The sequence below is a fragment of the Theileria annulata genome, chromosome 4 (assembly GCF_000003225.4).
Source record: "Theileria annulata chromosome 4, complete sequence, *** SEQUENCING IN PROGRESS ***".
Lineage (NCBI taxonomy): Eukaryota > Apicomplexa > Aconoidasida > Piroplasmida > Theileriidae > Theileria > Theileria annulata.
The window spans coordinates 1,036,552-1,064,397 of NC_011098.1; the positions used below are offsets into that span (position 1 = coordinate 1,036,552).

General features: G+C 29.7%; 8 protein-coding genes across 8 annotated transcripts, besides 13 other annotated features; 4 read left to right on the plus strand and 4 right to left on the minus strand.

The window, feature by feature from the left end:
- Positions 1-218: 218 nt before the first annotated feature.
- TA08835 (uncharacterized protein) lies at positions 219-1,266 on the minus strand (the record flags this gene model as incomplete). The annotated part of the gene is made up of 5 exons (XM_948080.1): positions 219-388; positions 430-520; positions 550-738; positions 770-1,028; positions 1,058-1,266. 5 exons carry the CDS (start codon positions 1,264-1,266, stop codon positions 219-221), a joined length of 918 nt encoding a protein of 305 aa, XP_953173.1.
- Positions 1,267-1,443: 177 nt separating this feature from the next.
- TA08840 (uncharacterized protein) lies at positions 1,444-5,138 on the minus strand (the record flags this gene model as incomplete). The annotated part of the gene is made up of 5 exons (XM_948081.1): positions 1,444-4,190; positions 4,221-4,346; positions 4,376-4,660; positions 4,691-4,888; positions 4,919-5,138. 5 exons carry the CDS (start codon positions 5,136-5,138, stop codon positions 1,444-1,446), a joined length of 3,576 nt encoding a protein of 1,191 aa, XP_953174.1.
- Positions 5,139-5,729: 591 nt separating this feature from the next.
- On the plus strand, positions 5,730-12,460 carry TA08845 (ubiquitin protein ligase E3 component (N-recognin), putative; the record flags this gene model as incomplete). The annotated part of the gene is made up of 9 exons (XM_948082.1): positions 5,730-5,889; positions 5,939-6,031; positions 6,061-6,132; positions 6,163-6,412; positions 6,444-6,528; positions 6,558-6,626; positions 6,658-6,908; positions 6,941-7,116; positions 7,152-12,460. The coding sequence occupies 9 exons, from the start codon at positions 5,730-5,732 to the stop codon at positions 12,458-12,460; spliced, it is 6,465 nt and encodes a 2,154-aa protein (XP_953175.1).
- A 140-nt stretch (positions 12,461-12,600) lies between these two features.
- On the plus strand, positions 12,601-13,341 carry TA08850 (uncharacterized protein; the record flags this gene model as incomplete). Its single annotated transcript, XM_948083.1, has 2 exons — positions 12,601-12,704; positions 12,771-13,341. The coding sequence occupies 2 exons, from the start codon at positions 12,601-12,603 to the stop codon at positions 13,339-13,341; spliced, it is 675 nt and encodes a 224-aa protein (XP_953176.1).
- A 224-nt stretch (positions 13,342-13,565) lies between these two features.
- TA08855 (uncharacterized protein) lies at positions 13,566-20,965 on the minus strand (the record flags this gene model as incomplete). The annotated part of the gene is made up of 6 exons (XM_948084.1): positions 13,566-13,802; positions 13,897-14,078; positions 14,108-14,204; positions 14,277-15,575; positions 15,605-15,809; positions 15,840-20,965. 6 exons carry the CDS (start codon positions 20,963-20,965, stop codon positions 13,566-13,568), a joined length of 7,146 nt encoding a protein of 2,381 aa, XP_953177.1.
- Positions 15,111-15,179: a sequence feature (2 probable transmembrane helices predicted for TA08855 by TMHMM2.0 at aa 1706-1728 and 1910-1932).
- Positions 15,752-15,809: a sequence feature (2 probable transmembrane helices predicted for TA08855 by TMHMM2.0 at aa 1706-1728 and 1910-1932).
- Positions 15,840-15,850: a sequence feature (2 probable transmembrane helices predicted for TA08855 by TMHMM2.0 at aa 1706-1728 and 1910-1932).
- Positions 20,966-21,273: 308 nt separating the features above from the next.
- Positions 21,274-23,737, plus strand: TA08860 (uncharacterized protein; the record flags this gene model as incomplete). The annotated part of the gene is made up of 3 exons (XM_948085.1): positions 21,274-23,148; positions 23,179-23,608; positions 23,637-23,737. 3 exons carry the CDS (start codon positions 21,274-21,276, stop codon positions 23,735-23,737), a joined length of 2,406 nt encoding a protein of 801 aa, XP_953178.1.
- Positions 23,738-23,918: 181 nt separating this feature from the next.
- TA08865 (mannosyltransferase, putative) lies at positions 23,919-25,588 on the minus strand (the record flags this gene model as incomplete). Its single annotated transcript, XM_948086.1, has 8 exons — positions 23,919-24,254; positions 24,283-24,378; positions 24,438-24,555; positions 24,619-24,737; positions 24,775-24,877; positions 24,927-25,196; positions 25,252-25,363; positions 25,453-25,588. 8 exons carry the CDS (start codon positions 25,586-25,588, stop codon positions 23,919-23,921), a joined length of 1,290 nt encoding a protein of 429 aa, XP_953179.1.
- Positions 23,973-24,041: a sequence feature (8 probable transmembrane helices predicted for TA08865 by TMHMM2.0 at aa 20-42, 140-162, 169-191, 227-249, 287-309, 329-346, 353-375 and 390-412).
- Positions 24,084-24,152: a sequence feature (8 probable transmembrane helices predicted for TA08865 by TMHMM2.0 at aa 20-42, 140-162, 169-191, 227-249, 287-309, 329-346, 353-375 and 390-412).
- Positions 24,171-24,224: a sequence feature (8 probable transmembrane helices predicted for TA08865 by TMHMM2.0 at aa 20-42, 140-162, 169-191, 227-249, 287-309, 329-346, 353-375 and 390-412).
- Positions 24,310-24,378: a sequence feature (8 probable transmembrane helices predicted for TA08865 by TMHMM2.0 at aa 20-42, 140-162, 169-191, 227-249, 287-309, 329-346, 353-375 and 390-412).
- Positions 24,549-24,555: a sequence feature (8 probable transmembrane helices predicted for TA08865 by TMHMM2.0 at aa 20-42, 140-162, 169-191, 227-249, 287-309, 329-346, 353-375 and 390-412).
- Positions 24,619-24,680: a sequence feature (8 probable transmembrane helices predicted for TA08865 by TMHMM2.0 at aa 20-42, 140-162, 169-191, 227-249, 287-309, 329-346, 353-375 and 390-412).
- Positions 24,823-24,877: a sequence feature (8 probable transmembrane helices predicted for TA08865 by TMHMM2.0 at aa 20-42, 140-162, 169-191, 227-249, 287-309, 329-346, 353-375 and 390-412).
- Positions 24,927-24,940: a sequence feature (8 probable transmembrane helices predicted for TA08865 by TMHMM2.0 at aa 20-42, 140-162, 169-191, 227-249, 287-309, 329-346, 353-375 and 390-412).
- Positions 24,959-25,027: a sequence feature (8 probable transmembrane helices predicted for TA08865 by TMHMM2.0 at aa 20-42, 140-162, 169-191, 227-249, 287-309, 329-346, 353-375 and 390-412).
- Positions 25,463-25,531: a sequence feature (8 probable transmembrane helices predicted for TA08865 by TMHMM2.0 at aa 20-42, 140-162, 169-191, 227-249, 287-309, 329-346, 353-375 and 390-412).
- Positions 25,589-26,376: 788 nt separating the features above from the next.
- TA08875 (uncharacterized protein) lies at positions 26,377-27,327 on the plus strand (the record flags this gene model as incomplete). Its single annotated transcript, XM_948087.1, has 1 exon — positions 26,377-27,327. The coding sequence occupies one exon, from the start codon at positions 26,377-26,379 to the stop codon at positions 27,325-27,327; it is 951 nt and encodes a 316-aa protein (XP_953180.1).
- Between the last annotated feature and the right edge of the window lie 519 nt (positions 27,328-27,846).

Sequence of the window (27,846 nt, forward strand, 5' to 3'; positions counted from 1 at the left end):
CTGTCTAGAGAACACATGTAGATTCCAATTTTAGATAAATTGTTCCCTAATCTCTTTTAATTTAATTATTCGTTACCTGACGGTATTTTGTAAATCATGTCGAAGAGTGAGTTTGTGAGTCTCCAGCAATGCGATACGTCAATTAGAGAAAGGTGTGATAAACTCGATAACATTAACGATAAAAACTCATTATTAATAGTACTGAAAAAAACATATTTTTAATAAACGTACGTGCACTTGGTCAGCTTAAGCCTTGAGAGAGATGATAGTTTCGAACAAATGGCCTCGACAACCTCAGAGGAAATTTGAGATCCAGAAATATCTAGCACGGAAATATTATTACAGGAATTAATTATGTCCAAAAGTGTGTCGTTATCCACATTCATACCTAAAATTAGGTCGTGTGGAAGATGAGTAAAATTAAGGTACCTATCTGAAGATTTTCAAGTTTAGTGAGGGCAGAAATATGTTTGAATTCGGCCGGATCAATTGATGTACAGCCTCGAATATCGAGAAATTTCTACAATAATTAGGATAAAATAAACATACGAGTGATTTTGCTACATTAACTAGTGGGTGGAGAGATTTGATGCCGGAATAGTTATACAGTTGTAATCTTTCAAGTTTAGGGAAAAGAATTAGAGGTTTTGTGTTTAAAATGTTATTGAAAAAAAATTCCAGAACATTGGCGTTGTCGGAAGGAACATCAGAAGTCTTTGAATAACCAAGATACAAAGACTAAATTAATTTTAAAAATATATATAATTACCTCTAGATTTTGATTTGATAACCCAAAAACCTTGTAATTTATATTTTTGCAGTTAAAAATGTCCAAAACCTTAAGATTCTTTCCTATAGTTGGTAGAAGAATGTGTAAGGATTTGTTAGAAACGTTATTGCAATTTCGCATATAAATCATGCTCAGATTTTTAAAATAACCGATTTTTATCATTCGTGCCAAATATTGCAGTGAGCTGTCAGTCCACTTAGTCCATCCACTGACATTCAGAGTGGAGATGTTATGTGAGCTATAAATGATTAATATGATTAAATTTACCTGAATATTGTGTTCAATATTGAGTTTGTAGATAAATTGTATTTTTTATAGTCTCCCAGTTTAATTTGTGTTCTTAAACTTCTAACGATTTTGCAGAACAATTTTGAGATTTGTAAGCATTCTCTTGGTGAATATGACACTATTATCTTGATCACATCCAATGGAAGATCAAGTATATTTAACGACTCTAACTTTCTTTTTTTCTTCATTAATATATAAATGTATGAAATATTTATAAATGAATAAATATCATAAATGTGCAGCACAACATGTGTATAATAAATCATCCTACGAACGAATATATAAAATTTTATTAAATTTAAATTTTTTTATTAATTTTAAATCATTTTAATTAAATCAGTTTAAATCTTTTCGATTAAATCATTTTAAATCTTTTGTATATTCACAGTTTTACGTGAATTAATTAAATTATTAGGCGGATTCCTCTTTGTATAATTGTTTTGTGAGTTGATGGAATTCCTTGATGAAGTGGTTGAATTGATGGAATTATTTGGTGGTTTCTTCTTTTGTGATTCGTTTGAATTCATCACATTTTCTAAAACATTAAGTTTGTTCAAGTTGTTGTTGCAACTTTCCGAATAAGGAAGAACAAAGGTGTTGTCATTATCGTTGGTTAAACTCTGGTAAAATTCATCGTTGAATACTTGGTTACTTAAGTTGCTAATTCTGGGCGAATCGTGATCTACAGCTACAAAATTCTTCACCCAAATGTGATCCAAAGCTTCAAAAACTGAAATTCTTCTAATTGGATCGATTTCAAGCAGTTTCTTTATAAGATCTCTTGCTGAAGATGAGGTGGCTTTCCATATCGGGCCGTCGAATGTTAGTTTGTAGTGATCAGTCACATTAACACTGGTTGACCTCTTGATTGGGAATGGAAGCCTTCCTCTTATCAGTAAATACATAATTACACCAATTGACCATACGTCTGACTTCTGGTTATATCCCTGCATGGTGAGGACCTCGGGCGCCACGTATGCTAGTGTTCCACACGGTTGGATTAGTATATCATTTGGTCCACAAAGCGTTGATAAACCGAAATCAGTTAACTTAATTGAGGCAAGTTCAGTTTTATCTGTGAGTAATAAGTTCTCTGGCTTGAGGTCTCTGTGAACAATTCCACAGTTATGAAGATATGCAACAGTTTGCAGAAGCTGTGAGATAATTCTGTGTGTATGGGATTCTGATAATCTGTGCTCTGAATGTATTAAATCATACAATTCTCCTCCTCTCACCAGCTCCATAATTATATACAGCGTGTCCTTCATGTCTATGATCTCCTTCAGGAAAATCACATTATTGTGCTTCAAGAGCTTTAGAATTGATATTTCACTCCTTAACAATTCTCGTTCCTGGTGTGTGATTTTGTTCTTGTCTATGATTTTGACCGCGTATTCCACTCCAGTCTTCCTTGAAACTCCCCTGTACACTACACTGAACTTCCCTTGACCTAGCGCCTCAAATATCTCATATTTGTTCGTCAACGTCTGTTGATTCATTGCATGCGTCAGAACCTCAACCCAGTCTAAAAACTCTTTCATTGTATCAACGTAAAAGTCTCTTTTTGATATTTTTGTTCCCTTGTGACATATTGAGAATCCATATTTATTCCCAAGTCTTTTTTTCCTTATTGAATATAGATAACATCCTTCCAGGAATATACAGCCTCTTGGTCTGGTACTTGACTTATCCTTGTAGTAGTATAAAATATTACCGATCAGTACATAATATCTTGACTTCCACTGATGCAGTGTCTTGCCTATTTTAAACATCACACCTGCTTTCGTAGAGATATTAAAGTTGATGTTATCACTATCAACATCTGACTTCGAACTACTCTTCAAGAAACAGGAACTTGAGCTTTTCTTCTCAAAGGATGAACTCGAGCTCTTTTTCTGAAAACAGGAGCTTGAACTCTTTTTTTCAAAACATGAACTTGAACTTATTTTCAAGTCACTACTGTCTTGGTTTAAACTCCTTCCTACTGAGTTGTTTGAGGATATAGTGTCAATGCTATTCGAGGTTTTTTGGCATGACTGAGAGTTGAAAATCTGGTTAAACGACCAACAGCAGATCCAACATGAGTTAAACACTCCAATACCCTTTTCATTTGATGAACAACATTCTGAACACGTTATGTAAACATTGTTTGACTCAATATGTAATGAAAGAGCATGGTGTTTCTTGTAACAAACTGGACACATCAGGAACGGCGTTTTACAGTTAGGACATGCAAATATTTCATAAAAGTACTTGTCGGTATTTCCCACTGAGTCATTTGACGTATTTTTAATCTCCAATCGTGGTACCATATTCATGGTCTTCATGTGTTCTACCAGTTCTTCACTTACTAACGAGTTTGGGTTATTTTCAAGTGTATATGCAAACGGGTGTTTCCCTTTGACTAGGAAAATTTGGTATATTGTCCTGATTGTGTTTTCATCGAAGTCTAAATCTTTCGATGGCATTCCGTCCACATCTGTGTCATCGTTTGGACTCATAGTATTAATCTTATCAAACGCTTCTGCTGAAAAGCTTTTTTCAGGATGAAATGCGTTCCCATCAAGTCCCCAAACCTCTTCGTGCAAACATTCTGAGAAAATTGTCAGTATCGAGTCATTCTTTTCAAGCCATGCTTTAAACTTTTGAAAATTCAGTGACCCTGTTTCATTAAATTCGCATTCTTCAAAGATGTGGTCTACTAACATCTCCAAGTCCATAGTCGACCTTTCTAAATCCTCATTCTCCTCATACTCATTAATTATTGACTTTACTAACATCATCGTGTCTTCGACATTTGTTGAGTAATTATTAAGGTCTGGGAATTCCTCATCATCCCATGTATCCAATATGGGATTTTTCTCGTATTTGACTAAATCTTCCGCTTCCGACACCTCAAATGATGAAGAATCACAGTTTTCCAGGTATAAATCATAGTTATTTGGCTGGTACTCTGTGAAGTTATTCAGTTTATCCAATTTCGTTAACGAGTATGTCCTCTTTGTTAGTTTTCGGTTAATATTCCTATAGTTCGGCGTGATGTAGCTGAAATTCTCATAATCGTTGAAGTCCTTGTAATAGTTATTTATGTACGATGTCAGTGATTTGGAATCTAAATTTTAATATTTATTAATTAAAGTACCGAATGAAAAGTCGGTCAGAGATCTCGAATTGTATTCACTTTTGTTGTTACGCTTAACTTTTCGAACATTATTTGATGAGTTACTTGATGATTCTGGACCTTTAGATGAAGATTTTTTAAATACTCCTAAACCAAATGAAAATTATAAAAATTACCTTCATTAAAAATTTCATTAGATATATTATCACTCGACATCGTTTCTTTTGGAAATTTTCCATTAAATAGATTTTCCTTTAAATTATTTTCATTGGATAGATTTTCTTTTGAAAAATGTTCTTTTGAAAATTTATTTCCATTGATGTTATATAATTTATTGGTTGGAGTACCATAGGTATCTCCATGATCATTAGTTGATAATGACTTGAAAATATGTGAATTTAACTTAACGTTTCGGTCAAGGATCTTTAAATTTCGATTCCTCGTGTTAAATATGGAGTCAGCTAAAGATATTATTAAATATTGAAACTAACATTTGTCAATTGAAGTGTACAAATATTTTGATATTTGTGGGAAGTTCGATAACATTGTGATTAGTTCGAACTTGTGTATTAAATTGTCATTATTCAAGTCAAATAACTTAAATAACACAAATATCTTCTCAGATCTAGTTCCTCTGCAAGAAACTGATATTCCAAGTAAGAATTCTTCCAGTTCAACGGCTCCCGAGTCTAAATCAGATTAATTTTACTGAAACTTACAATTACAATCGAACTTTCTGAACAATTGTTCTCCCCAGAGGCCGGGAAAATTAAAATATTGTAAAAACGTTTCCTTATCTATACCATTTGATGATGATCTGCTTGAAAGTTCTTTATAAATTTTATAAAGCATTTCGATCTCATTTGGATCGAATTTTTTTAATCTTTCCTTTACGTATTTGTTTTTTAAACCGTAATTTGTGGAAAAGACACCGCCCATATTACAATAATATAAACAACAAATATAAGTTTACATGATAAATTACAATGTTGGTTTAATTTGGATTAAAATTGATTGGAATAAAACAAATTGAGTTTTTATGATATATTACAATTCCCACAGAATAAATCTATTTATTATATAATAAAATATTGCGATATTTCATTATAAATGAATTATAATAATCAAAGATATATTGTAATTTTGATTCTTGTGTAAATGAAATATTGTTATACTGACAATAATTTTTTTAATTTTAATTATTATTTTTAATCAATAAAATTATTATAAATTTATATTTGATTATAATTTAATATAATAGCTTTTTAGAAGTCATTGATATTTGAACTAGCTTTCGTAGTATTTTAAACTCTCCGTTTTTAATTTTGTTTTCTAATTTCACAGTATAAAATATTTTTATTTTTATTATATAATTATTATATTTTCAAATCTTAAATTATCGAATAAATCAATTTTTTTAATGCATATGCCGCACTTGTCCACTTTACTCATTTATCAATTTCACTAAATATATAATGAGTTTTAATATGTAGTTATTTTTATATTCATATATATAATATTTCAATTATTATGAATTATATCGGAGATGATCAAACTCAGTTTATAATTACAAATATACTCAACTCTAACAAAGATATAAACAAGGACCATATATTCGACCAATTATACACGTATTTATATGGAATCTCCGATAAAAATTATTTTACGAGACTTATAAATAATCAAAGTGGTATGAAATATATAATTTTTTGTTGATTTATGATGATTCTGATGTTTAGCTAATTTGGGTTTCTGTACAAACAAATGGTTACAAGAAACTGTGGCAATAAAATGTTACGATTGCGAATATGATTCTACATGTGCCGTTTGCCGTAAGTTTTCAATATTTTAAATTTTTTAGTGGAATGCTTCTTCAACTCGGATCATACATCCCATGAATATAGATTAACAAGGACATCAGGAGGCTGTTGTGGTATGAATACAAATAATAAAAAATTTATAGATTGCGGAGATGTAAGTTCATGGAATTTTAACGGATCATGTAAAAACCATACCCATTTCGTCGATTACGATGAAAGAACGACCTTATCCTGTTTTACAAACAGCTTTCTGCTAAAACTAGAGAGTTTGCTGACGCAAATCATATACTATATAACGGAATATTTGAAGAATATCCATATAATAGACGAATACTCACTTCAAATATTAATACTATTTTTGAATGATTTGGTTAAAGTCAGTTCATCATACAGGTAATCTAGATATACGATAATGATTTGATAGATTTGCACTGAATTTGTGTCTCTCGAAAGATGTTCTTAAGGATTGGATTTTGAAACATCAAATCCTCTCGAATGATATCCAAAAGGTATGTTTACACTTTATAAAAATTTGTAGTCGTTTAATTCGTTGTATTTGACACTTTTGACATCAATGGCATTTAAAATGAAGTTTGCAACATTATTTGTAAGTTTAAAATACAGATAAAATATAATAGGCGTCACTGTATATTGACATTGTACAGCCATTAAAAGAGATCCCAGATGGTATTGTTAAGTTAGATAACAATGATGTAGAATGGCATTTGAGTAATTTATCAGTTCAGCTATTCACATACTCAACAATAGCAAATGAGTTGTTTAAAAATGAATTTCTAAACTATTGCATTGAGCCAATAATGGATAAGAATCTGCTGGACAAGAGACTAAATAAGATCCAGTTCACAAGATTCGATAGGAAGAAATTCAGGTAACAAAACCCAATTCAGCATATTTTTGTAGTTTGTATATAAGGATTTTGAGTGATATCACATACTTATTTAATCACAAATCAGTATGTGAAATAGTATTGTCAAACCCGAATATTCAAAATACAGTACTAAGGCTACTGGCAACACATAATCAAATGAACCTGATTGAACGTGAAGAATATGAACACGTATCATATGAAAATTCAGGTAAACAAATAATAACTATATTAAAAATTTTATAGGATATTCAATAGCATTTACAATTGAGCATACAATACACTCTGCATTAAAACCACTATCAGATTACTGTAAGAATTTACCAATAGAAAAAACAAACGAATTATTGAAATTTTATAAAAATATAAACGATTTTATATTCAATAGACTTTTAAAAGAGAAGAACCATAGCGAAAAATTAGCTAGGTCATTTCATATACCATTTGTTAGGTTCTTTACATATCTAGTTGATTTCAACTTTGTAAGGAAATGTTTAATATCAAATTTGAAAAGAAATAAAGATTTATCGGAATATCTAGATTTAAATTTCCCAGATTTAAAATCAGAATCCAGTGTAGACTATGACATTCTTAGTATATTTGACAATGAAGTGTTGATGTATATTTTAAGAAATGCAATTGAAGTGATTAAATTCTCTATGGAAATTAAGCAGAATCTCTGGGTATATAACGGAGAATCGATGCATGAACAAAGAACAAACTATTATGAACTGCTCTTTGACACATATGATATAGCGGCAATTCAAATAAGTGTGTGTTTATTGGCGATGAAAAACATTGGAAAAGATTTGGACTTGATTTCAGTGATTTTCGATATTTGTGTAGGTAGCGATGAGAAATCATGTGAAGATGATACGTTTGGTATTGATCCAGGTGAAATGACTGAAGGGAAATTGTTGGAATGTGATTTTACAGGAGAAATTATAGAAGTTTCATCAAGATCAACAATTGTACCAGAAGATGAAACTGCCGGAAATGAAGAAGTAATTGAGCCAGGAGATATGCAGTTCAAGTTATCATTCTTCTTCATGATCATGAACACGTTAATAAATGATATAAAGCACATTGAGATACTGTCAATACCAAAAAAGACAATGAAGGAAGAGTATGTAAAGAGAGGATTACCATTATTGAAGATGGATGTAGTATATGCACTAGTATCAGGAAACGCAGAGTTTGGAAAAGTAGTAAATGAGACGAAGAAACATTGGAAACATCATCCAAAAGTAGTTGAAACTATTGAAGATTTGGCGTCGTTAAACTACTCAAAAGTGTCTGATAAAACATATGTGAGACTAAAGCCAGATTCCTATAAGATGATTGATATTTTGTGGAACCCACAGTACCCAATAACACACTCGGTATGTAAAAACTCATTAAAGGAAAATATAAGCTTACTTGGATCATGCGTTGAAGTCATGTCTAGAGAATATAATGAGACACAAGATATTATTTTAAACTCCATATCGTGTAATAGATTGTTGAAATACATTTTTGTACTCATTTCAAACTATTGTAAAATGCATTTCAAACACGCTGAGGAGTTATCGAATTTCATTGATCAAGCTATTAATTCCAGAGGATTCAACTCACTGGTAGATTTGTACAATAAAATCCATTTAAACGAGAACCAAATAAAAATAATATGTATAAACGACATGAAGGAGTACAGTGAGTGTATATTATACTCGTTAAAGATTTTAAATCTCTTTCTGTCAAAAATGCCACTACCGCCACTAGAGGTGGGGAAATTCATGGTAAATTCACTGGAACTAGTCCACAAGAATATGGACGACGAGATTTATAAAAAGTGCCTATCATACACAATACTAAAGATGAAGAGGATTTATATGATAGATGATAGTGTGTCAGATTTAATGTCGAAAGGGAATAGTAAGGATGTCAAGTTAATACAAAAGCAAATGATCCAGAGACTTTGTAGCCAAAATACAATGTTTTCAAATGAAATTGAAGAAGAAGAAGTAACAACTGAAGCAAACGAAGATGATTTAGTATGTATACTATGTAAGCAGGTGATGGATTCAATGTCAAACATGTCATACATGACATTTGTATCAACAAACAATGTACTAAGAAGATGTTCTACATCACATCAAAATAAAAATTATAGTATATATGCAAGGTCATCAATGCCATTGAAATCATCAATAATCACAACGTGTGGTCATATAGCACATACGAAGTGTATTAACGAGCATAGGAAAGTACAGACAGATAATCATATATTCTCAATGTATGGGATACAAAAGTCTAAGAATGAGTTTTTCTGTCCAGTTTGCAAGTTACTGTGTAATTACACATTAAATATAACAACAATAGATAGTATGAAGAATAGAAGAGGTTTGTTTTGTAACAGATTACGCGTTGATAGTGTATCGAGTCCAGAGTATGAAAATGTCAATGTATCACATTCATCCACAGATAGATCACAACCAGAAACACCAGATTGCACACCATACATGTTAATGTGTAAGCAGAGTTTAGATATAACATGTAATTGGTCATGGAGACACCCATACACAACAAATTGGATAAACTCACCAGTGTATGCAAGTTTTGAAGAATATCCTTTATACGTGTATGGACTCGTGACATTTGCAAATAACATTGACCTGAACTATTTTTTGTCATCAGATATGAATGTGCAAGATGAACATGCACTATCATATAATATCTCCTTACCCAATATAGAATGTACAACTTGCACATCATATGATCTGGCAACTATTGAAAGAAATTGTTGTTCAGGATTCAAAAGGAGTGAGAATAGACTAGTACCAAAAGTGACATTCCAAAACCTTAATAGACTCAATAAAGTTGATATGATATTCGAGTATTTCATGACAAACTTGGATTGTTATAGAGATTGCAGTATACATAAATATATTAATATGAACGGGTCAAAGTTGGTTTGCACAGAGTTTTTCCCAAGAGTGTTGACATCATCATATGCCATAGCATTGTTTTCTAAAAATAGATTATACTTTGGAATTCAGAACTGGAAACATGTGAATTCAACAGTGAAGCTGGATCCAAAGTTCTGGGTATTTTATAACGAAATATTAAATGTAACTACATTAAGAAGGAATACACTGAATATACAAAACCCATTATACGCACAGCTCATAAGAAATTATTATTTCAAAGGGTTAAAGTCGTCGACACACTACGCACTTTTATCAGAAAGAAATATAGTGGAACATAACATAATATTAGATGAAACATACCATGATGTTAGGAGTGATTTGATAACAATACCACAGCCATCATTATATTATGAAAAGTCGTTATCAGATCAAATTAACATTATTAGGATCTTTATAGAATCGTTGAGTGACTCACATATGTATGAGTTGTATGAAAGCTTGAATATGTTCAACTCGAGTATGAATGAGATAAGGCAATATAGTTTTGAAAATGAACGGTTCTCATTCTTTGATAAGGTCATGAATACAAACCATGACACTAGCTGGATCAAGTCACTTCAACCTTTAAAGAAATATTTCCAACAGGAAAACGATAAATCAAACATTTATAAAATAGATGATTCAGATGATTCTGGCATATATAACCCGTTGGAATGTGAAAACATCAACATTTATAAAATGTTTGGTAATGATTTATTGGTGAACCCATGGTCATGTGATTTCATGAGAGATTTCCTATTATTCTTTTTTTCAACCAAGTATTGTGGTAAAGATAGTGTTATGGAACATCTGTACTATTATCTAATGGTGGGAACTATGCAGGTAATGGATAGATTCTTAATTGACATTGTTGAGGAAAACTATGTTGAATTTATTGACACAAGTGCCAGGACTGATAAATTCTGTTTAGAAACAAGAAATAAGAGAGATTTCCTTAAAATGTTCAGTGAGAGGTTCTTTAGAGAGTTTTATGAAAATGCAGAGTTTCCAGTAGATCCAATTTCAAGATTAAATATCATTGACTTTAATGAACATGTTGATAAGTTCCGAGAATACAATGGTTATACAAATGTATGTGAGGAGACAGTGTATAAATATCCAAATAAGGAGTTTAGAGTATTTAATGAAATGTTAGAGGAATTAATATCATATTCGTCATTGTTGAGATCAATACATTACTCTCACGTGGATTCATTTACAGAAGAGATTCCAAAAATTACAGAATTTACACCACAATATGATAATAAGGATTTGGATAATTATCTAGTAAAACAAGTGTCTAGATTGGTAAAGGTAAGAGATATCCAGAATAATTTGAACAATTCATATGACGTCAATGCGATAATAGAAACCTTGAAGGAATATGTACCTCACAAATCATGTACCAAGAGGACAAGAATAGGTAATTTTGAAGATAGAGTGACTAGTTTATTGGATGACATTTTTATTGATCCAGTGACTCCAGAGGAATCACAGTTAAACACGGAATATTTTTATAAAGGAGTTGATTTAGCTAGGAGAGTTAACAAGTTGTTGTACAAGAATCATTCAAACTCGGCGTTTTTCGAGACTCTAAAACATCATATACCAGACTCGATTCATATATTGGACTTTTTCGATAATGATTTTTTCAATGAGATGCCAACATTAGAATTTGGTAACTCGTTTTTTAACATTGTTGAAACAGTTTTTAATAAAGTTCTAGAGTATCTAAAATCTAAAGGTTATATAAGGATTAGAGAATCTGACTTGTTTGGTAGATTTAAAAATATGTTATTCGAGTCAATGAACTTGTTCTTGGATGTTTCATTCTGGACAATAAATAGTATATATGCGTATGATAATGATTTGAGGAATAAATTGGTATACTCGAATATGTATAATGAGTCAACAAGGTTTTTGGCAACATATGAAGCTTTGGGTTTACAAGAATACGTTAAACCACAACTCACCAAGAAAATTATTAGAATGCTGTTTACAAATACTTACAAGAACCAAATGAGACTAAATAGGAACTGTAACATGGAAGTAACACCGCCAATAGTCACCAATTATGCTCTGATCAAAATTGACAAGTATTTGGATGAGTTGAATTGGCAAATCATCAAGACAACCTCGTTTAGAAATTGCGCCAACTGTGGTTCTAAACCAGCTAATCCACTCATTTGTCTTCTTTGCGGGTCACTTTTATGTTCAAACTCGGAGTGTTGCCAGAAGGTTAAAATCTCTGATCTCACCAGGTTCATTTCAGAGCTTGACAAGAAGAGTTCAGAGTTCAAGAGGAGCGACGTTTCAAAGATTTATTATGAGGAGATTCTAGCACACTCAAATGTGTGTGGCGGAGGCCAGTGTATTTACTTCTCACCCTACTACTGCTTTGTGCTTTACGTTGATGAAAGAAGGAGGTGTGTAGTGCAGTCACTTTACTCTGACAAGTACGGAAACAGTGATTTGCACGGCAAGGTTTACGACACTGTTCGGCTCTCGCAAGTGAGGATTGAGAATATAGTAAACACGCTATGTTCAGGACGACTATCTAATGAAATTGTATCCCAGAGAAAATTAATGCTAAATAGTTTCAATTAATTTTATAAAACAAAGTAATATTATAGAAATTAATAAATTTGTAGTAATAGTATAGAAATTTATAAAAGAGTATTTGTAGTAATATATTTATACAACACTATTAATTTATATTTATATTTCCATTTACACAATTTATATTAATGTATTTATATAATAAATATTTATTGGTCATTAAAAGGTTTTTATTGACTGAAAAGCCTCCAAAGGAGCTTCGGCTCTCTTTCCAGCCACCAGCACATAAACCGTGTATAGGATTCCGAGGTAATTTTAGATAAAATAACACATTCCAGGCAATCACCAACATGGAAAGAAATTATACGACCAGGTGTATCCTACAACAAAGGTATTTCCACAAATTTTTCATTATTGCCAAGATTCCTTCGGTTATGATTCCAAGGTACCCGCTCGACTGGAGAAATGCAGGAAGATTCATTTTAACGTGTGGATTAGCTAGAATTGAGGGTAAAAGAATATATCGACACCCGCATTCACTAAATTATCAAGCTTCTTCACACTGTGGTCAAAGGTGTGCAAACGTCTGCTCTCCCTCACACTACAAATGTCTTTGCTCTATGAGATCTGATGAATCTCATCTCCACATCGCAAACATTGACTCCATGTTAATGTCTTACAAGGGTCCTGTCACGACATCTAAGCCTCTGTTCTCTGTTATGAATCAAGTAGCTAGGAAAAACGAAGCTCAATCGCATAAGTTAGCCATCGACACTTCTTTACCAAATTCATCAAGATCTTACAGGGTCATTAAACGGACTTATAGGTATTCTTCTTTTCAGGATCGTGACAATAAACCCACCTCTGTTCATCATGATTTGGTTAGTCATATTAGCCGCTTTAATATTTTCGATGTCATGTCTCCATAATGTTTTATTTCATAATCTTATACTATTGATATAATTTTCTTTACATTTACATTCATTATAAGTTTATATTACTAACTATATTTATGTATTTTGTTTATCACTCTTTTATACTAGTACTAATATACACACATGTATATAAGTGTATATACACTACATTATATTATAACTTTCATTAATTTGTTAATAATTTTAATTAAAATATGTTATTCAATAGTAAAATTAGTTTAATTTTGGTATAATATTTCCTTAACTTTAGAATCAACTTCTAATGCTATTCTTCTCACAACTTCATTTTCATCATCAACGAGTTCGCCAAGAAGAGGCATTACATTCTTAATTGCCGGTGTTAAATGTACCCCCAACTCATCCCAAATGTGATTCATTATAACCAAACATCCAATCTTTATATTAAGTGATTTCATTGCCAATTGTTCAGATAAACATGATTCAATTTTTATTATCTAATTCAATATATTAATATGTTATTAGTAATATTTAGATTAGTACTGGTATTTATATATAATTAGTATTGGTAATATTAGTATTAATAATTACCTTGTTATCTTGTGTAATGAAACCATTAATTAAATGTATTAATGATTTTTCAATAGAGTTTGATACTTCAAAAGTAATATTTTGAACTTCAACATCACCATTAATTGGTAAGTAATCCAATATTGAAATATGATTTTTAATAATTTTACACCATGAATTTAAAACAACATCTGGAACTGAACCTAAAAACAATAAATATTTACTTCAATACCTCTTTTTATATTCCATGTATCTATCGACTTCTCAACCAATTCCAATAATAATTTACTATTCTTATACCATGTTAAACAATTATCAAATGTTATTTCCTAAAATATTAATTGGATAATTATAATTTATTTTATAATTTATTTAATTAATTGTTATTAATAATTTATTACTTGAATGTTAATACGGTTATTTTTGGCTTCATTTAATATGTGTTCAGATATGTGTTCAAAATATTGTGAAAGTCTTGTTGATATTAAGTTTGTTGCACCATATTTACCATACTCACATATTGCTGATAATGTTACTAACAAGAAAATCCTGTTTCCAAGATCCTGTTTGTCCTGTTCATATATTTTAGACTGTTTTTCAAACAAATCTACCAGACTATTGGGTGAAATTAGACTAAAATAGTTTATTGAAAATGATAAAAATGATTCTTCAAAATTCCATATCAAATCAACTCCAGAGTTGTTGAAAAATATACTTGCAAGTTTTGTCGAATTTTCTAGAATCTCTTCAATTGATTTATTCTTCGATCTGTTATACGATACTAAACCTTGTTCAGAAAGTATTTGAGATGATACTGTATTATAATAGTTCACACATATGAGATATATATTTCTGAGATCTTCATGGTAGTCAGGTTTCAAATATCTTATATTAACAGATATTATTTTTATTAATCTTGTAATCTTAACTAGTTGTTCTTGATTTGAAAATAACTTTATTAAACTCTTTAATTCTATTGATTGACTTGCATAATATGTTATTTGTGTTATTAAAAGTTCACTTCTCAAACTCTTTAGACTGGTGGTATTTGTATTTTCCAATAAATTCAAACAATCGTCTATATTCAATCCCATGAATTCATTTTCTATCAAATTATCCAAATTCTCATTAGAATTATCTACAAACTCAACTTTCCCATTAGATTCTCTAGACTTAAACTCCAATGCCATTTGAATACAAAACTCATAAAATCCTTTCTTCAATGATACTTTGAAATATTTTAACAATAAAAAACACAACAGTAGGATCAGTATTTGTATGAAATAACACAAATTTGATCCAATTTTCATTTTCATAATCTTTTCACTAATTTCAATTATTGTACTGTTGTAGTTGATTCCTATTCCTAATTTACTTTTACTAATTGATATAATAAGCTTCAATGAGTATACTGTATCAACAAATGACCAATCTAATGCCTTATTTTCCAAATAAAACAACTCAAATTTGTCCAAAGATTCCACTATTATTGGTAAAAAGTACTCCATACAATTCGGTGTGTTGATTATGAAATACATCCACAATTCATTTCTGAAATATGTTATTTGGTTGAACAAATCTTCATTTCTATCAACTTCATAAATCTTTGAGGATATTTTAAACAATTTAAACATTATTTGACATGTCAAATTGTTAACCTTATCAAACTCCTTTTCATACTTAAATCTCATTACATTTTCCTACAAATTATAATTTAAATTTAACTTACCTTTGAACTTGATTGTTTATTTAACCATAATAGGTTTGTAATTATATAAATATCCCATTTGAAAATAATATTTGTATCATATCTCTCATGTAGAATCCTTGATAATTCATCTGATGTAATTATATCTGACATCTTTTCTAATTCTTTGTATATACACATTAGTATTCCATATACATGGAGATTGAATCCTCCTACTGAATTTATCCTAAAATATCATTAGTGATTTTCTAATTACCTGAATATTTCCAATATCAATTTCATTATCATTTCATATCCCTCATATCTCATATATTCACCTCTATCAATTGATTCAGTAATCTTTGTTTTTGGATTATCTTGTTTCTCATAATAGTGTTTGTAGTAAACCAATGTTGATAAGAGTGAGTATAAAAACTCGTTAATTTTCATGAACAAGGTTGCTGTGGATGATTTCTTATTAAATAGTGACTGGTCCACTTGTATTCTAATCTTTTGTTCGTCTAGTAACTCTGATATTAATCTAAACACTTGTGTAGAAACTTGTTCTAATTCTCCATTTGACCTATTTTTAACCTTAAAATCCAATATTTGATACCCTTTCAGTTTATCTAATATTTCATTCTTAGCCAGCATCCTCAAGTTAATAAATACCAACGTCGATAATATACTAAAATATTCTTCCGACTTAATAACTAATTGGAATATTTCAGCGAATTTAAATGAGTTTGTACATTTTCCACTTATTATTACTGTATATATGTATGTGTATATCAGGTATGATGTATATATTGTTCTAACCAAATCAAACTTTCCTTGACTTCCATTTAACAATTCCAATACTACACTTGGTGTATTTTCATCAAAATTAAGAATATTATTTACTGTCGACGTGACTGTATTTCTGACCACTTCTTCCAATTCTTTATTATCTAATGAGATTCTAACATCAAATACCATCAGTTTGTGGACCAGTTTATTTATAAATTTCACTGAATCGGCTCCCATTAGTACTATTGACTTATTAATGAACGAACATATCCCGTGATATAAACTATTATATATACTCTTTTCAAACTTAATTTTTCCAATAATTGTATATAGTCTCTCTAGTAATTGTTTCAAATACATTACTATACTATTAAACAATTCCACAATATCTTCAGTATCATCTTCTGTATCATTTGACTCTGTTTGTACCACTTCAGTTTCAACTTTGTGTCTTGTAATTAGATTAATTATACCCGTGACAAAACTTGTTTTCTTTTTACCATTAGTCTGTTTATTTAAACTTTGATTCACATTGTTAAATTCTTCACCTTTAGAATTTTCTATTTTACTATAGTGTTCTAGTAATATATTAGTATTTCTAAGTATGAACTGGAAATCTTCATTTGACAAGTTTCTTGAAATTGTAAAGTGATGAATTATCTTGCATAGGTTTAATAACTTTATTTTCGATCTTAATGTTGATGAGAGTAATTTTTGTACCATAACCTCATATGACTTTAGTAACTTTAAATTCCTTACCAAATTTGTTATTACATTCTCTTGCAACTTTGTCCTAATTAATTGTTCAATGAATAGTAAAATCATATTCTCGTCTGATTCTTTAAATTTAAATAACCATTCCAATGATATATTTATATACTTTGATCTCGAATATTTACTTAGTTCTAGAAATGAACCGTATATACTATTTCTCAATTCTTCTCCAAGTTTCCAAAATATACCTGATTTATACTTGTTCAATACTACTAGACATGTATCATCAACAAGATTACTCAAAAACTTCACCAAGTTCATGTTATCCAATTTTTGTTCTGATTCCTTTAATTCTATTTCCCATTTCTTATATTTTGTTCCTAATTTTATTATCAAATTTGTCAATACTCCAAACTCTTGTTCATTCTCATCTACTTTCTTAGTTTGTAACAACACTATTGAAGTTGATAAAAACTCTCCTAATCTAACCAATGCCAATTCATTCCATATTTTACAACTTTCCAGTTCCAATTCCATTTTTAATCCAATTTGATATAATATTTTCAATAGAAATGATACTTGGAATCCTGATCCATCTATTAATTCTATTACTTTGTCCGCAAATACTGTATTAAATACACATTTTGACCCTGATGTGAAAAACTCAATCATAAACGCCTTAAATATCTCTTCATCTGATGTTATGTTATTCTCAATTATTGATATCAAATTATGTTCATATCCTTGTACACTTATATCCTGTCTAGTTATTTCATTCACTAGTTTTGTAACATCACACTTTATATCCATATCAACAGACGTACTTTTGACCTTCTTTGTTACTTTATTTGTCAATCTATCAATACTTGTATTTTTAAATTCATTACTAAGTTGGTACACAAGTTTGGTAAACTGCCCCAAATATTCACTTGTAGAATTATATATTAAATCCAGTATTCTTATTAACAAATCTAAATACACTTCTGAACTGTCATTTGAACAATTCTTGAACAATCTAATTACAAAATCACATCCATTATCAATTGATTCCACTGAATAATCCAAATTGACTGAACAGTAATTTCCATCTCCATCTCCACACTGATTATATTCAACATTTTTTGAAAGATATTGTATTACGGTATTATCTTTCAATATTTTATTATATTCTAAACTCATGAAATGTTTATATCTCTCAGCCAACAAAATCTTACCTTGTTTGTAGAATACTTTAAATTCCTTCTGATGAGACTTTATTCTAAAAAGTTCAAACACGTATTGTGAATATTCATTCACTCTCAAATCTTGGCCTTTAAATTCATTATACAATTGTTCATCATTTAGTATGATTTGGATTCTTTTCACTGTAATCAGTGGACTCCGTTTACTGTGTAATTCACATAATTTTAATTCATATTTCCCAAAAATTAGTCCATAAACTTCATAAACTACACTTTTAATTCCATCAACCACATCACTTTTTACATATTTTGACAACAATTCCATTATTAATACCATTTGCATATATTTTACATCTGAACAAGATTTTATAACCTGTTCTATACTCTCTACTAGATAAAATAAGGCACAAAATGGTGTAAATAAAGCACTTAGTTTATCAACTCCAACATCAACATATAAATCATTGTTACCACCATTGTTCATCAATTTTATTAGATTATTCAACACCAAATCTTCTGTATCTACCATATTTACCAAATTTACAGTAAAAATATCCTTATATTCTGAATCCGTGTAATTCAATGCTGATTTAATGAAATGTATGTATGGTATAATAATCTCTGATACAATCTTCTTGGTCGATTCATCTGAGGCTAAATATACTTTAAAAAACAATTGAAATTTTTTAAATAAATCTTCACAATTATTATTATTCAGTATGTGTAAAACATATTTGGACATTAACAACTCTTCAATGTTTTCACACTCCAATTTACCATCCAATTCACACTTATAACTTGAGTCCATCTGTTCAATAATTCTTTGTATCTGAAGTAGTATTGAGTTGAGTGAATATACTGAAGGTATTGATGAAATGAACCTTTCATTAGAATATAGTTTTGAGAACAATTCTGGGTATTCGTTCAGTCGATTTAAGAAATTCGATAAATAATAATTAAACTCGGGCACTAAGTTGGTCTCATAAGTTGAGACTATGATATCAATAAATGAATTGATTACTGAATCTTTCAATGTTTGGAGCTCGATTTCTTCAAAGATTGTCAAACAAGAATGGATAGAATCCAATTTGTCACGCTTTATGGGTTTGAAATTATCCAATTGGTTTGCATATCTGTTATACAACATCATGATTATTGTTGACAGATTATTAGATTTCCTATGATATATGTATAGTATGACTTCGATGTTTCTCTTTAACTGTTCATAGTCTAGTTTATTTATATATTCCATTAAAGTTCTCTCTAGTATGTTTGGACTTAAATCTCTTAATATTTCTATCGAGTGTCCTAGTAATAATACTGTTGGCAGGTACTTAATTTTAGGGTTTAGTGCAAGTTCAAACCCGTCAATTCTAAATGTTATCATTGATTCGTTGTGAGTTTTGATTCTCGAATTAATTTTATTCAACTCGTAAACTATTTTAATTACTATTTGTTTAACACAGTTTAAATCAGTTTCTTTAACAAATTGAAGAAAGTTTTTAATATCTGAAATTATTCTATTTTCATTATCTATTGTTTGTAATGTCGTAGTGATTTGTTCTGAATTCTCTTTTACAAAATATGAAACCAGTGAATGAAACAATGTGTTTGTGAAAATACTAAAATCCAACGATTTTTTGGATTCCTTAATATCCAAAAATACTTGTCTCACTGATTTCTTATTTATTATATTTACTAAAGGGATTGTTATTTCATGTGGTAATTTCTCTATTGTTTGGGTCTGATTATGTAACATGAACATCATCACCAATACAAAGTTCCTAAATACTAAACCATATTCAGACATATCCGTCTCAACAATCTTATTGAGCACAAACTTACACATCTTTATAATCTCATTCTGTACAGAAACTTGTAACTGTACTGATGAAAACAGTGATATCATCGAGCAGATTTGCGAGTTTAAATACTCTATGTTATCAACCATTAAACCCCCAATAATCATATTAATTATATACCTTAGCTCATTATCATCGATTGTTGGTCCATTTGTAATTATATATTGAGCATTAACAAAGTTGAAAAATGAGATTGCATTACTATTAGATCTTGAGAGTTTATTATAACATGTGGAAACTTGTTTGTAAATCGAGAATGATTTAACAATCTCTGAAACCACTAAGTTTAATGTCACATATTTGCACTCGGTGAAATCCACTGTTACATCCTTTATTCTTTCATACAATGGATAGAAGGCAGTTCCATTCTCAATTGTGATTAGAGATAATAATTTACAGTAATACGGTGAATTGTAATATTGTATATATGATACAATCAACTGTTCTCTAAATCTTGATGCTATATCATATTTAAAAATGAGATAATCTATTAAAATCTCTGTGTTTTCATTTAAGAAATATTGTACAGTGTGTTGAATGAATGAGTCGATCAACTTGTTGAGTTCCGAAAGCTCCTCAGATGTCATAAACTCAATATCTTTAGATTCTCTAAATATATCAATATCATTATTCTCATTTGTATCTGAGAATGATAAAGAAGATAATCCAAATAATGAATCTGAGAACAAAGATTCATATTTTTCAAAATTTTCATCAAGAGATCTGAGATAATTATATGAATTTGATACTTTGCAAGTGTTCCATGGTAATTTTGACCTATATTCTGATAAGAATCTTCTGAGTTTTGTGTTCTTAACATCTCTAAAAGATGCTAGTTGTTCCGAAATTGATGACATTGAAAAGTTCAATATACTTTAAAATACATATTAAAATCTTTTAACATTATTTTTATATTATATTAAAATTTAAGTATTTAATGTTTTTAAATAAATTTAAGAATATTATTTATTATTAAGCATAACACATTATTAAAGATAATAGAAATAATATACAAGATTCTTTAATGAATTAATACAAAAATTAATTTTAATTATTTAATACATATAAATATATTCTCTTATATAACAAATTTATACCCACATGTAAGTAATTTTCTTAATTATATTTTCTCTTTTATTTAATTAATTTAATATGATTGTTATCAATGAATGATGTTACTATTAATTTTTTAGAAAAATTACATAAATCCTATGAATCCAAAGAAAAATATCACTATGAGTCAAATTCCTATTTTTCAACATCGATTTTTAAACACTTTGATTATTGTTCAAATTATTTACTTATCGTATCAGTAAACAAGTATTTCAAGGGATGTTTAGACTCTCCAGCGCTGTTTACCCTTGTAAATCAACAATTTACTCCACATAATTTAGGTATTTCTGTAAAATACAAACTACTTGTAACTATAAAATGTGAATATCTCGACACCGACAACTCAATATCATGTTATTATTTCAATGTGTCTCTTGACACAGGTAATTCTCAGTTCCATTATGTCAAAAACTTGTCAGTAAATCTTAATGGCTCTGTTTTACTTCTATACTCCGACACATACTGTTTCATCGCAAGCACACCGTTCGAAATATCGCAATATGTTGTTGAAAATCATGGAAATTGTAGAAGAGTTTTCGTTAAAAAGGTTATTCAAGGCCAACAGATTCTCAAAAAACAGACTGTATCAAATTCAATTGTAAACGTAGTCAAAGCTATTTGGAACCCGTTACACTCAAACACGTTTGTAATTACAACAAATGAACTAATATCAGAAGATTATAGAAATGGATCAGAAGATGCTGAGACTGACGTTGTAGATGATTCTCATCCGGAGAAAGTTAGAAATTACTCGTTCTTAAGACTGTTTAATTTGGATAACAGTATTGATAAGGCTGAATATACCATCAAAGTCTCCGAACAAATGTGTAGACTGGGACATGATGGTAAAACTGATATATCAGAGAAGTTTCAAACGAAATTTGGAGTGTTTGTAGACATGTTTTGGAACTGTAATGACACATCAACGTTTGGATCATATACCATGTACGTACTATCAAATTACGGATACGTATTCTGTTATTGTCCCATTTCAATTAACCAAATTTGTGACACGACTAAAAATATACCAATGGTAAGAAAAACACTTGAACTTATGAAGGAAGGGTTTACATATAAATTTGATAATTCTGATACCACACCAAATAACTTTTTCAATAATCACGAGAATAACTATGAACTTGTACTGAAAATTCAGGACTCATTGTTCTCACATGATTCCAGTGTAACATATTACCCAATAATCATAAGATTGATATCGGATTGTATACCTGATTGTAAATTCTCATACTCATACCCTACATATCAGTCACTATTAGTACTTTCAACAGAGCCTTTGGTAATTTTAGTATGTAACTCAAATTCAAAGCTACAAGTGTTTGAGTCGAACCTTCAACTGTATCCTTCAAATTCAATTTTCTATAATAAAAACATACTCTACCGTGTGAATCACTGTAAATTATCGCACTCGATGGAGTTTGACTCTGATGAACCGTTCTACTTTCAGTACATATCAGACTCAGATTTCATATATTACTCAAGAAATGAGTCATATCACATTAATTATAAACATAAACTAAGTTTTAAGCCGTTTATTACCAAGAGTCACCAAGGTGTATTTTCACCACCAATTGTTATCAAGTCTAATATGGAAGGTTTAGAATTTGAATATAATAACCCATTCCACATCATTATCGCACAAAAATATTATTGTGATTCAGAAATCCAAGTATTGGATTCGTTTCTGTTTTACAAATTGTTTCCGTTTCCCAAAACTAATGTAGGAACCAAATTGAATGACACATCACAGTCTTCAATATCATTTGAATCTGGAAAAACTACCCTGACAATTGTAAAACCAAATACAGATTTATTTGAAAAAATCCGTAATAGTAGAAATATGGTCAATAGATACAAGTCAATTTTCGAGACTATGAGAAAGTTGAATAAATCCACTGACATAAAAGAGGTATTTTAACATTAATTAATTAGAATTTAGAAAGCAATTGGTATTATGGAGAACATGGCAATGCTTCATTCGGAAGTTATAGCAAATTTAGATTCTGCCCATATATATCAACAAGCAGTTGAGGAGTATGTAAGGAGAAATGAACAAGCTTCAGTACTTATAGAGAACCATTTTAGAGAAACTATAGAACACTACCATACTATCTTCAATAATATTAATGATAGGATTCAGAATGTTGTCAAAACCAGAGAATATATATCAAATAGAAGATTAGAACTCAAAAAGATGATTGACCTGTATGAAAGAGTCAAGGGGATGGACAACTCGTTGGACTACTATTCAAACATGATTACTGAACTTTATCTTCGGTACTCTAGAATTATTCTGATTAGACTTGATGAAAACTTGGAAAATTCAGATTATTCATCTTCTTTTGAGATGAAGAAACAGTTTATGATAGGTTAGTTGAAATATAATAATTTGCTCAGATGAGTGGTTCCGAAACACTTTCAAGGAAAACGTCGACCTGATGCACCGTCTTTTCAACAGAATCAAGACCATTAGAGCTGTTATTGATTCAATCAACTAGATTTTAAACTAATATAATTAACTAAACATACAAACATATATGTGCATTCTTTATTGTATATAATACTCATATGTATATACATGTGTGTACATACACTAGAATAGAGTAGAAATATAATTTCATAAATTAAAAATCAAATCATCTTTAAAATTAAATTGAAACCATAATTAACATATTTTATTCAGTTTTCTTTGTCAATTTGTTGTAGGAATTGTATATTAGAGTCCATGCGACAAGCATGTGGGAGACCACAAGGAATGTTGATGAAAACAACATCTAAACAATATATTAAGCCACCACACACCTCGTTAAAGCTGGAATATCCTAGAAACTCCTGCCTGTATCCACAAAAGAGCCAGAAGAACTTGAACACGAACACTGAAGCCACTGAGAGCAAGAAGTATCTCAGGTTTCCAAAGTTCAGGTTAATTTTACTCAGGACTAGTGGGAGTAGGCAAATCCACCAGAGAAAGTGTTGTGACGTTAGCACCTTATTAAGTGAGACGAACGAGATGGTCTAGAAATTAATGAGTCTTAAAACTTACCATTAGAAACAGTGAAAGTGTCAAATCGACAAAGGCGACCAGAGAGAAAATTAAAAAACAGAAAACTTGAGGCACAAACGATACAAACAAGTTCAACTGAACAGCATATGAGATACTCAATAAATATTGTAGTTTATATATGTATTGAAACTTACATTCATGTTTGTATCAACAATATAATACATTAAATTGAAATATAATGAAAAGTTATGTCGGTGGTCTTTCCTCACGTAATGATACAAATACGACTCATATATCGACTCAAATCCATATCTACAATTAAATTACAGCAAGTCAATTAAAGTTACTGTCAACTAATATTAGTCTAAGGCTTACAGGTAAAATGTTAAATATGTGAAGAATGCGAATGACAAAAAGCTTAAAATGGCAAATCTAATTTGCTTAAAGTTAATGTGAGTTATTAGTAGCAGGGGCAGTTTCATTAGAAATTTACGCTTTTTTGAGTACTCTGATTTTAGCCTAACGAGCTACAAAATTAAGCCAACAACATACCAATTCTCGTGAGTATAAATGAAAAACAACCGGCAATGCATAAATCACAGGATATAACTTAAAATGAACAGACAGCCCAAACCTAAAATAAAATAACGAAAATGAAACAAGGAATAAATATCGTAACTTACAGTAGAGCTGATACTGATATATGCCCTCTTTTTAGAAAGTAAATGGAAGAAATGATAATGAGACAGATAATTGTATCAGCATTGCCTCTGGAAGATATTGCAATTACAAACGGGTTAAGGAGCCACAATGCTGAGAGTAGATATTTCTTTAGGTCAGAACTTGCTGAAAGTGTTTTCTCAATCGCAAGTCCGACGAGTAAATCTGATACTGTGAACAGCAATTTACCGAAATCATTAAACAAATAATGGTTAAAAACCATCAAATATGATCTACACAGTAATATAGAATTCATTTATTGTGTGTTATTATGTCATAGAAGCTTACAGTATGGGAGTGTAGCGATATGTGTGCCTAAGATATGGCGATTTACCAGCCAAAACAAGCTTAGAAGCATCCGAAAAAACCAAATAGTCAATATCAGTATACTTAACATCAACTAAACTCAAAATTATTAAAAAGATTCATAATAATAATTAAATTTACATTAAAATAAATAATAATTAAAAATAATTATGTGTAAAATACATTTAAGATTATGGAAGCTGGAATATGCAATTAAAGCCAAACGAATAAAAACAGAGGAGCAATATATAAACAACCTAAGTGGTTCAGGGTTGTCATTAATTTTGCGATAATATCGAACAAATAAAGATTCGTTCATTTGTAATAAAAAATAAAGTAATAATAAATGTGTAAATATAAAATATAAGGTTAGAAGGAAATGAAAATAAAAATTGTAAATTTATAAATAATAAATTTAGTATGAACTAATTTAAAAAATTAAAAATAAATTCAAAACAAATATGGGAACTAATTGAGGAATATTTAAAATCAAATGTGTAAATTGGAAGGAATAGTTATAATATTCAAAATTAACAACTGAACATAAAAATTAATCAAAAATTATAAAAGTACATTATAAATAAACTTTAAAACTATTAATTAAAAAATATTCTTGTAAACATAATTAGAGAATTGTTTCTGATTTACGACACATTTTATTCCAAATACAAAATAAGCAAACAATCAAGTTGGTGTTTGAACAAATGACAAGAATATTAATAAAAACATGAATTAATATTGTTATATTGATGTGAATTATTTATTATCAGGGAATAAAACATAACTCATGTGTTATGGGGAAGAATGAAGAGAATTATTCATCTTATTTTACAACCCGTGTTTTGGTTTCATTCATATTCTATTCAATCATGTCTATGAATGTGTGTTTTGTAAATAATTTTATATTTACTATTATTAGTATAATTTATATATTTTAGGATTATAGTGTTCTATCTACACAATGTCAATCAAAATTACTGTCTAACACCAAGAAAAAACACATTGGTCTTTTCATTAAAGATTAATATTGATATTTTACCAAAATATCACACCACAATAATATTAATCTAACCCACTCACGTTTCCTGACTTTATATTCAAACTATTATGGAAAATTCTTTTTCCAACTCAAACAGAAACGTTTATACTCGAGATTTTATAAATTCAGAACCACAGACAAACTTTAACTCTAAAAGACTCTACCATCATGATCGATCCACACCACCTAATTTGAATCTACATTATGATATCCCTCAAACAAACTTGGCTGACCAATTTCCAACAATTTTACTTACAAAATCTGAGTTAGAAAATGAAAAGATCCAATTTAACGAGAATAAGGACCCAGAGGTTTCATCATGTGAACAGCTGGGAAACCTTGACACCATGCCTAACGTTACTTTTTTCAGGGGACTAAAGCAATATTTTACCAACTCTTTGGTGGTAAAATTGAAGAAAATTGTAAACCATATTTACAAAAACGATGCCGCACATTACAGCGTAGAAAATGACTATATAGTTCTGACGGCTAATGAGTTCAGGGACAGAGCGCTTTTCATTTTAAAATTCATTTCTTCGTCAGAAACAAACATTGTTCACTTGTTTCTGGAGCTTAGAAACTGTTACAAGGTCATTGAAAACAGCTCACTCCCAAGTGTTGGCTCAGTTTTGCACTCAAATGGTTACTGCAAGCCCTGCGTGTTCGCAAATAAGAAGACGAATTACTGCAAAACAGGTTTCGGTTGTAACTTCTGCCATTACAACCATAAACTCACAAAGTCAAAGGGACCATCAAAATCCTACGCTAAACTTTCGAATGATAATGACTTTTTCAAAAAGTTAATCAGATCACCGAGGAGTCCCGAGTCATCCACTTTAATTTCAACAACTCCTGAGGACTCCTTTTCACTAGTAAGTTCGATGGGATCACTGACCATAAGTGATTACAAGTTCAGGAATGAGTTTAACTCTAAAATTTTAAAATACTCACACTCTGGCCCATTGAGTCATGAAAATGGGACTTCAAATGGATTTCTAGAAACCCATACCATAATATGATCAACACAGTAAAATTGATATTTTAACACATTTGAAAATATTTGAAAAGATTTTAAGTTTTAAAAAATTTAAAAAATTTGAACATTTGAAAACATTTGAGCACACATTAAAATTAGAAAATTTTAAGATTTGAAATTTTTAAAGATTTGAAAAGAATTTTATAAAGAATATAGAAACGTATAAATGATGAAATGGAAATATCATTTATGATTGACTTTGTCATGAATTTTAGACTAATCTTCTCTCTGATATGCGTTTCTAAAATCCAAATAGTTTAATATAAAGAAAAGAAATGTTACATCGTATGAAAATTATAAACATAAAGGCCAATTCGTTTATTTCGTAATCTCATAACTTTTATTATACAATTTATATAATGTATTATAATACATAATTTAGTTATATAATAAAATAGTATATATATATGTATTGTGTTACTAAGTGATACCAGGAGTTGAAGAACCGCCTTATAAGGTTATACAAATTAAATTAGCAAATAAATAAATATAATATTTAATT